The following is a 9,828-nucleotide window of genomic DNA, read 5'->3' as shown; positions in this document are numbered from 1 at the left end:
AAAAATTCCACATCGTGCATGCGTTGGTGTTTGTGGAAATTCGAGTGTTTAAGAAACCTATTTTGTCTCACGTGTGCCACACACACGTCTACGTGGAATCAAGGAATTAACGTGGAAGACTTTGGTATTCTAGACACAAAGCTTGGAGCAAGGACTGTTCGTGGTCAAAGAAATTCAAGTTATCATCCGAGTCGGCTTCCAGGTATTTTTCGGTTGATCCTTGAATGATGTAAATTAATGTGATTAATTTATTCGTGCATAAATTAATATAATCTATAGAGTATCTCAAAAGTTTTATGAAAAATTTTGTTATACACGATCTGCTGTTTTTCATCCCCACGCTTCCGCACCCGAATTCGATTCGGGAACCAGCAACCTTAATCTGTAACTGCCCATTTAGGATTACTTATATTGGTCGTCCGATCAATCCTCACTAAAGTACGATAGTTTTATTATGTTCGTGTTTGTTTGTACTTTAAAACGCCATGACCTGAAGTTGTTTGGTTCCCTTAACGTGCTTCGCTAGTGGGGACAATGCGCACCCATTAATTTCTAAATTCAGAAGAAATGGGAGGGAAATTATGGCCGTGTTTAAAATTATCTCGTTTTTGTTTTTCATGTTTTTTGAGAAAAAAATATAAAAATATTTCAAAAACAACGTTTGGCGCAATAAAGACAAAAACATGAATGAAAATATTTTTTTGATTTAGTGTAAAATGAGAGAGAAATGAAAAATAATTTTTAGTCGTTTATTATTTTTTATTTTCATTTTCTCTTCTCCTGAGCAGATAGAGAAAAAGAGACATTAATGAGTTTTTTTACATTGAAAATAATCTCTTGATAAAACTATCAAACACATTTTTAACAATTATTTCTGTCTGAGATTGAAAACGTTTTCATTTTTATTTTTATGCAAAAAATAAAATCATTTTAGAACGAGTTTTAAACGCGCCCTATGTTTTCTTTCCCACAGCAGTTCTAACCTCATGCTTACGTGTAATACACGCGCAACTTTTTTCCCAAGTTCAGACGCTTGCGTGATTTGTACGTAGTATGTGGGAGCGTGTGGACTACCATCCACCGTAACTATCAGAAACTAATCCAAAAGATCGGACAACAAAATCAAAGACCCTCAAAAAAAAAAAAAAAACTGCAAGACCCTTCACTAACGTGCGCTTATACGTTACATCCCTTAACCTACGCTTCAACCTCAGTTTATCTCCCATTTTGCCCTCGACTATATTCCCCCCCTTATTCTCGTTTTCTATTTTTCCTCACACCTGTTTCAAGCGCAATCGAAAGCAAAAGGGTTTTCTTTGCCTCTGTCGCTCTCTCTCTCTCTCTCTCTCTCTTGTTCTTCTCTCTAGCCGATCATCCATGGCCGCCCGTTCCAACTCCGATTCCCGCCACAATCTCTCCGTCGCCACCTCCGACCAGATCCCCAAAGGTACTCCCTTCTTCAAGTCTTCGATTTTTCGCTTTCGGCCTCCGTCTCTGGTTTCCCTCCAAAACCCTAGCTCATCCCAGAGACGCGAGCTTTCTGTCTCCATTGTTCTTTCTTGCTCGCGGTGGTTGCTGCGGCCGTTTTGGGGGCTTTCCGACAGGGATGAGCTTAGGGTTCGATAAAGGCCTCGCACTTAGGGTTTTTGCCGCCGCCGTTTTGTTTTTTCATTTCGTACTGGAGACTATTTGTTCAAACTTTTCAACGAGGAGATGAAAGAACAAAGTTCTTTGAATTTGTTGGAAATGCGGGTCTTAGTTGAGACACCGTAGTGTTTTTTTGGTTGTTTTTTCAATCTGTCGATTTTTATATCTTTTCTTTTTTATTTTTCGTGAAGACTTTTTTTTTTTTGAAGATTTTAATTATTTTTAAAATTTTGTTCTACATTGTATGTGAATTTAGTTGGGGCCACCTGTCACACTTGGTTATCAGTTGCGTGGCTTTTTATCATCTCGCAGGTTTGAATTTTGATAGCATTATGATTGTAATCTTGATTGGGTAAGGGGCATGTCTCATTCCATCTGACTGTATTGGGTTTGTCTAACTTTTTTTCCCCCAGTATTTATGAGGACTTATATGTGGATTAAAGGATTTTAGTAATTGGGACTACATGTTGTTGAAGGAAATGCAAACTTGTTTGCAAAAACTAGCATAAGCTCGGAGTCAGAGGTTTATTTGCAGTGCACTCTTCTTCTTCCTTTTTGTTTTTTGTTTTTTGTTTTTTTTTGCGTGGTTCAACTGACTAGTCATTCAAACTTTTGGATTTCAATGTTTTAAATGCTTGTTTCAAACTAGTTACCATAGGACATATCAGATTCATGTTGTTATTTCTATGTTGCTATTCATGATTCATCTAATGATATTTTCATATTTAGTTGATTAAATTTTATCTGCCTCTTCTTCGGGTGGCTTATACACTAGAAGAGAAGTTCGAGTTGTTAGTTGATGGTTTGTGCTGGGAGAGTCGTGCGTGTTTAGCTTACTAGACTAGATGAGCTTTATTTGTTCGAATTCTTGATTTCAACATTTTAAAAATCAGTGCTTTTGTCTGAGTACATGCAGATGTTCACGGATTTGACAATCCTATCCCTCTTTCACCACAGTGGCTTCTGTCAAAGCCAGGGGAGAGCAAGCCAGGAATAGGAACCGGGGTGTGTACTTATCACTTAGTTGTACATATGTCTATCTAGCGAACTCGCAAGAACTTATTGTGTATGCTCATAAAAAAAAACTTATGATGGGCTGCGATTTCTTTCCTATTCACATAGTTATATCTGTCTGTAACATGCATTTATATTATATTTTCCATAGATAGTTTGTAACATCTGTATATATTTTCTGTTAATACAGGAAAATCCCCCCAGCTCAAATTCTTCTTATGGCAATCGTTTGGATATTTTGAAGTCATCAGGAAATGGTGAGGAGCTGCGTGATTCCCAGAAGAAAAAGGATGTTTTCAAGCCATCCTTGCTGGATATGGAAACTGGGAGACGTGATCGCTGGCGAGAGGAGGAAAGAGACACCAACTCCTCTGCACGCAAAGATAGGTGGAGGGATGGTGGAGAAAAAGAACTTGGTGACACTCGCAGGACAGAACGCTGGACAGAGAATTCCTCCACAAGACACTATGGTGAAGGACGTCGTGTTGGATCTGACCGGTGGACTGATTCGGGTAACAAGGATTCCAATTATGAGCAACGGCGTGAAAGCAAATGGAACACACGCTGGGGACCTGATGATAAAGAGACAGAAGGTTCACGTGAGAAGTGGATGGACTCTGGGAAAGATGCTAACTCACATCTGGATAAGAGATCATCTCTTGTTGCTAATCACGTAAAAGATGAAAGGGAGGGGGAAAATTTTCGTCCATGGAGATCCAGCTCTTCCCAAGGGCGAGGAAGGGGAGAACCTTCTCATAACCAACCTCAAACATTTAACAAGCAAGTTCCTCCATATTCATTTAATCGGGGTCGTGGGGAAAATACCTCTCATACATTTGTACTTGGCCGTGGGAGAGGTAATTCTGGTGGAAGCACCGTGAACAGCACTCATTCACATTCTCAGTCTCTTGGAATCTCCTTGGACAAAGTTGAAAGTGGCCATGGAGAGCCTCATCACTTGAGGTATAGTAGAATGAAATTACTTGATGTGTACAGATTGGCTGATCCGAGATCATTCAAGAGACTAGTGGATGGGTTTGTAGAAGTACCTTCCCTTACCCTGGATGAACCAGTAGAGCCCCTCGCACTCTTTTCACCAAATCCTGAGGAAATGGTAATGTGTATGCAGCAATTTGTTATGTTGAACGCTCCTGATTTGTCACCAGCTGATATGATTGTATTTGTGGTTGGAGTAGGTTGTTATAAAGGGAATTGATAAAGGTGATATTGTAAGTAGCGGAGCTCCTCAGATATCCAAAGAAGGATGGGGCCAGATGGATTTTGTGCAGTCAAGACGGACCAAACTTGGTATTTGATCACTTAATTTGATGCATTAAAGCCATGCTGGATAGGTGCTTTCATTGGATTTAACCTGTGATTGAACCGACTTTATTTGCAGGTAGTAGAGAGGATCTACCACATGCTATAGAAGATTCTAAGGATGAATCCGCCGCCAGTTCTAAAGGTGGTTATTTTGATATATTTATAGGTCTCTTTATATATAAGGCAGACAGACTATCCATATCGGGCTAAACCATAAAGTGAAAACCATTCAGATGCTTGTTTTCGTTCTTTCTTTTTTTCTTTCCTTTTTTTTTTTTTTTTTTTTTTTTTTTCCTTTTTTTCCTTTTTTTTTTTTTTTTTTTTTTTTTTTTTTTTCTTTCTTCTTAACTGTTTGGAAAACAATAGCATGACCTGGAGAAGATTCATGGGTTCATGATCATGAACGGTTATCTAGTCTGATCTTACTTTCTTTTTCCGGTTCCATGCTGTGGATAATTTTTGTTTTTCACAGATATGAAATATTTTCTCATTTATAGTTCCTCTATGCAGCTCTCAGAGAAGATGGTGGATCTTTCATAAAGTCTCATGAAATTCCCATAAAGGGGGAATCGAGCATGTCCAGTTTGCAGGAAAATGCATCTGTTCATCCCGGCGCTACATGGAGAGCCCAATCGCCTGGAGAACCCTCACATATGCTCTTGCATGATTGGAAAGAGACTCCTAATGACGTTAAATTAAGAACATCTGAGAGTGGCTGGTCACATCTTCAGAAGAATCTTAATAACGAATGGGAAAGTAATTTGGCCGATCCATCCTTCACCAAAGAGGTGGCAAAATGGGAAGCCAGTGAAGATCTCATCATCAGAAGACAGCCATCTAGTGTCTTGGACAGGGAACAGGACGTAAGAAAAGCTGTGCAGCCTTCTCCGGAAGAGCTACAACTTTATTATGTAGATCCTCAGGGTATCATTCAAGGTCCATTTGCTGGAGTTGATATTATTGGGTGGTTTGAGGCTGGATACTTTGGCATAGATTTGCAGGTCCGTCTGGCCAGTGCACCCAATGATTCACCATTTTCATCTCTTGGTGATGTAATGCCTCATCTACGAGCTAAAGCCAGACCACCACCTGGATTTGCTGGTCCCAAACAAAATGAATTACCGGAAGTAGCAAGTCGGCCAAACTTTGTTGGTGTTGCTGGTTTGAGTGATGCAGATATAGTAAGGAATGAATCTAGACATAAACAGGGCTCAGCAACTGAAGCTGAGAATAGGTTTTTGGAGTCACTTATGTCGGGTAATAATCTGGGCTCCTCATCACCTCTTCAAAAAATTGCATTGCCTGAAGGTATGAATATTTTGAATAGAGTGTGATTGTGGTGTAGGTGTATGTATATAGTATCTTTTTTTTTTTCTACTGTTAGGTGGCATTCCGCGGCGGTAAATTTGTGACTGACATCTTATGTTCAATTGTAGGTTTGCAAGGATATGTGGGGAGCAATACTCCTAACATGCCTCAACCCGGAGTAGAGAACCTATTAGTGAAGAGAATGGCTCTCGAACGACAGCGCTCATTACCCAATCCTTATTCATATTGGCCGGGTAGAGATCCAGCGTCCTTAATTTCAAAGGCAGAGGTCGTCCCTGATTCAAAACTCATACCGCCAATGACCGAGAACTCCTCTCAGCCTCATCCCCAAAATGCTGACTTGATGTCTGTCTTACAGGGCTTGTCTGACCGGTCGTCATCTAGTGTAAACAATAATGTTGCTGGTTGGCCAAATTTCAATGTTCAAAGTGGGTCAGATCTACTACAGAACAAGATGGACTTGCATCATGATCAAAGTTTTGCTCCACAGTCTCCTCTTGGGATCCAACAACAAAGGCTGCCACTTCAGAATCAACCATCTTTCCCCAATCTGTTTCCTCAAGTTGTTGATAATGCACAAGGAATTTCAATGCCCGAGAAATTATTGCCTGCCAGTTTGTCCCAAGATCCACAATTATTAAATATGTTGCAACAGCAGTATCTGCTGCAGTTACATTCTCAGCCACCTGTTCCAGCGCAGCAAATATCATTGTTGGATAAACTCCTGTTGCTGAAGCAGCAACAAAAACAGGAGGAGCAGCAAATGCTCTTAAGGCAACAGCAACAGCAACAGCTTCTTTCTCAGGTTCTATCTGAGCATCAGAACCGCCAACATTTTGGCGAACTATCCTTCGGACAGTTGCCAGTCTCTGCGATGCAAAAGGGGAATGCATCTATAGATCCCCGGCTGCAATCACCACAAGAACTGTTTTCTATTGGTTCAAATATGGCAGTTCCCAGTGTGCAAAATGAACTTCCTGTTAACCTATTGAACATATCTTCCCAAGTTAACCAGGATAACCGTTATAATGCCATTTCCGAAGCCTCGTTACACTTACCTCATCAAATGTTTGACAATGTTACCCATCAGAAAAGTTGGGTTTCCCCTAATGGGGAGCAGGTTGATGAAATCCGACAAAACGAACCGTTGCCATCAGTTGGAAGCTCACTGTTGCTTGGGATGATGAACAAGTCTAGTGAGGTACCACTTGTGGATAAATCTCTCTCCGTTTCTGATAGCCTTGTCACTAAAACTTCGGAGCAGCCATCAGAAAGTGCTTTGGGAGTGAAGGAAACTACCATGGTTGCCACCTCCAAGGCTACTGCAGATTTTGCATTGTCGGAGCCTCATGGGGTCCTTGATTCCGTGCCTGCACCGGGAGATGCGAATGATGTGAAGGTGCAGTCTGATGGTGCTGTTGAAGAAGAGACGGTTGACAAGGAAAAATTTAACAATGAGCTCTCTACAATGACAGAAGTGAAAAATGTTGAAGTTCGTGAACTGAAGAAGCCTTCTGAGAAGAAGTCGAAAAAGCAAAAATCTTCAAAAGCACAATCTACTGATCAGGCAAGGGGCGTATCTAAGACTTCTTCTGTGCAGCAGACAAAGCCATGTGAAACCGATAAGACTTTTGGTGACATTAAGTTGGAGACTGAATTTGGCATTGGAGATGATAAATATAGGATTGCTGGAGTGGAGGTTGCTGAATCCCAACCAGTTCAGAAAGTGACAGCAAGCATATCTGCTCATGATACTGAATCTCTTCATGTTGATGGTGATTCGAAGTTAACTGGGTCTGTGGCAGCCCAGAATACCCAAGTACATACTGGGCAGCGGGCATGGAAGCCTGCTCCTGGTTTCAAGGCTAAGTCATTATTAGAAATCCAGCAGGAAGAGCAGAAGATAGCTCAGACAGAGACAGTGGTGTCTGAGATAACAACGCCAGTTAGTTCCTTGAGTTTGTCAACTCCTTGGGCCGGAGTTGTGGCCAATGCAGACCCAAAAGTACCTAGAGAAACTCAGAGAGATGTAGGTAATTCTGAGTTTAATGCTGGGAAGCTCGAAAGTTCTCAGAAACCAAAGAGCAAGAAGAGCCAATTGCATGATCTATTGGCCGAAGAAGTTTTGGCAAAGTCTAGTGAAAGGGATATTGATGTTCCTTCTAGCATGTCAAGCTTATCTTCCCCACAGGTCACAACTTCCCTCTCAGAATCTGTAGATGATGATAACTTTATTGAGGCCAAAGATACTAAAAAGAGTCGGAAGAAGGCTGCAAAATCTAAGGGAGCAGGAAATAAGGTCTCAGTGCTGAGTACCTCTGTTGACGTGCCTGTTAGTCCTAGCCCTGCTAAAAGCTCTCGACCTGTACAGCAGGAAAAGGAGGTCTTGCCTGCAATCCCATCAGGGCCTTCCTTGGGGGATTTTGTTCTTTGGAAGGGAGGAGAGCAAACAGTACCTTCTCCTTCACCAGCATGGTCAACTGATTCTGGGAAGCTATCAAAACCAACATCTTTAAGAGATATCCTCAAGGAGCAGGAGAGAAAAGGGTCTTCTGCCCAGCACGTGAACCAAATACCAACTCCTCAGAAATCGCAGCCAACTCAAGTTACCCGTGGTAGTGGCCCTTCATGGTCTCTTTCTGGTTCATCTCCATCTAAGGCTGCATCTCCTATCCAGATTAATTCCAACGCCTCTCAGTCGAGACATAAAGGAGATGACGACCTATTTTGGGGCCCAGTAGAACAAACAAAGCAAGAAACTAAACAGTATGATTTCTCTCAGTTTTGCAGTTCTACGACTTTACTTTGTTTGCTTGCCGCATTTGGTTGCAAATTTATTTATTTTGCCCCGTACTGTTTATATGGATGCATCTGACTTAATGTTAAGACTTCTATAACTTTTATATGTTTAGGTGATTGATTTTCTACTTCCTTTGTTGATCAGTAGTGGCTATTGCAATACTGGTCAACCAAGGAAAATTGAAGTATGTACTGATCATTCCTATACGGGTGCACTTCTGTCTGTTACTGTAATGTGAAGTGCATTATCCACTTGGTTCATTTTCTATGCATATGATTAGGTTACTTTCAAAACTTGCTATAGGAATGCTGTTATCGTTGAGTTTTCTTTTATTGGCATTCCTTCCCGTGAATCAAACAACGTTTGGATGGTTACTGAGTGTTCTGTAATTTATTTAGGATTACTTTTATGGGAATGTTTGTTGAGTTCCTTTATATGTATTTATGTATTTATTCTTTTAATTTTTGGTAAGCAGGGGAGATTTTCCTCATCTCTCTGGCCATGGCAGTTGGGGAATGAAAGGCAATCCTGTCAAAGGAACTTCAGCAGGGTCATTAAACCGACAAAAGTCAATGGGAAGCAAACCTACTGAGAAATCCCTTTCCTCCTCGCCTGGCTCTCTAAACTCGTCCCTGAAAGGGAAAAGAGATGCCATAAGTAAGAGATCAGGTAAGAAATACATAGTGGCTGCAAAATTTTTCATTTTATCTGCGTTTTTTTTTTACCTCCATATTTTCTTTTGCAGAGGCAATGGGCTTCAGAGATTGGTGCGAGAGTGAGTGTGTTAGGCTTGTTGGAACAAAAGGTATGCTCAATCTTTTCCCGCATTAAGATATCTATTTACGTGGTACATTCCTGGTACTTGTGAAAGTGCCTTGGACAATATAGAAATTAGAAACTTAAGTAACTATGGCTTGGTTCAAAATCTCTAGGCCGCTTGGGAGAATGAAGCCATGATTGATATTTGGTACTATTAAGCTGTAGGTTAAAAATAAAGATTAAAAGAAGAGCTGTCGTTTAACCCTCGAGTAAAACTTAACGATGTTTTTTTTCCCTCTAGATACAAGTTTTCTTGAATTTTGCTTGAAGCAATCACGATCAGAGGCTGAGATGCTTCTAATAGAGAACCTTGGGTCATTTGATCCTGATCACGAGTTCATTGACAAATTTCTCGACTACAAAGAGTTGTTACCAGCGGATGTCCTTGAAATCGCATTTCAAAGTCGGAACGATCAAAAAGTCACTGGATTCAGTACTGGAGACGTGAATTCTGACAGCGGCAGTGTTGGGGACATTGACCGAGATGTTGCTGGGGGCCCTGATGGGTCTGCGAAAGGAGGCAAGAAGAAGGGGAAGAAAGGAAAGAAGGTGAACCCCTCTGTTTTGGGATTCAATGTTGTCAGTAGCCGGATCATGATGGGTGAAATTCAGACGGTGGAAGATTAGGAAATTTAGAGAAGCTGTACATACATTTTGGCTTGGAACTGTTGTAAATGTTTTTTATTTTATTTTTTTTGTTTTTATTTTAGGATATTTGTTCTCCTTTATAGAGCCGCAGCAAAGCAGCTGTTATTTTATCTGCTTAAGCGATTTTGTGTACTATTAGGGTGCCAGAGTACCTATTTATTTTGGTTACAGGAAAACCTGAGCGGGATACAATGAATTTTGGGCCTGTTCACTTCACTAACTCCAATTTTATGATTTGAGTAAGAAAA

The 9,828-nt window shown here is 40.8% G+C and overlaps 1 protein-coding gene across 1 annotated transcript; it reads left to right on the top strand.

Moving 5' to 3' along the window:
- Positions 1-1,265: 1,265 nt before the first annotated feature.
- Positions 1,266-9,818, top strand: LOC21404045. Its single transcript, XM_024171972.1, has 10 exons — positions 1,266-1,447; positions 2,564-2,652; positions 2,852-3,775; positions 3,858-3,969; positions 4,061-4,126; positions 4,495-5,292; positions 5,421-8,079; positions 8,589-8,782; positions 8,859-8,918; positions 9,174-9,818. The coding sequence occupies exons 1-10, from the start codon at positions 1,378-1,380 to the stop codon at positions 9,557-9,559; spliced, it is 5,358 nt and encodes a 1,785-aa protein (XP_024027740.1). The 5' UTR covers positions 1,266-1,377; the 3' UTR covers positions 9,560-9,818.
- Positions 9,819-9,828: the final 10 nt, after the last annotated feature.

Source organism: Morus notabilis, unplaced genomic scaffold (assembly GCF_000414095.1).
Source record: "Morus notabilis unplaced genomic scaffold, ASM41409v2 Scaffold630, whole genome shotgun sequence".
NCBI classification, from domain to species: Eukaryota; Viridiplantae; Streptophyta; class Magnoliopsida; order Rosales; family Moraceae; genus Morus; species Morus notabilis.
The sequence above is the reverse complement of the archived record's forward strand: the minus strand, read 5'-3'. Positions and strand labels throughout refer to the sequence as shown.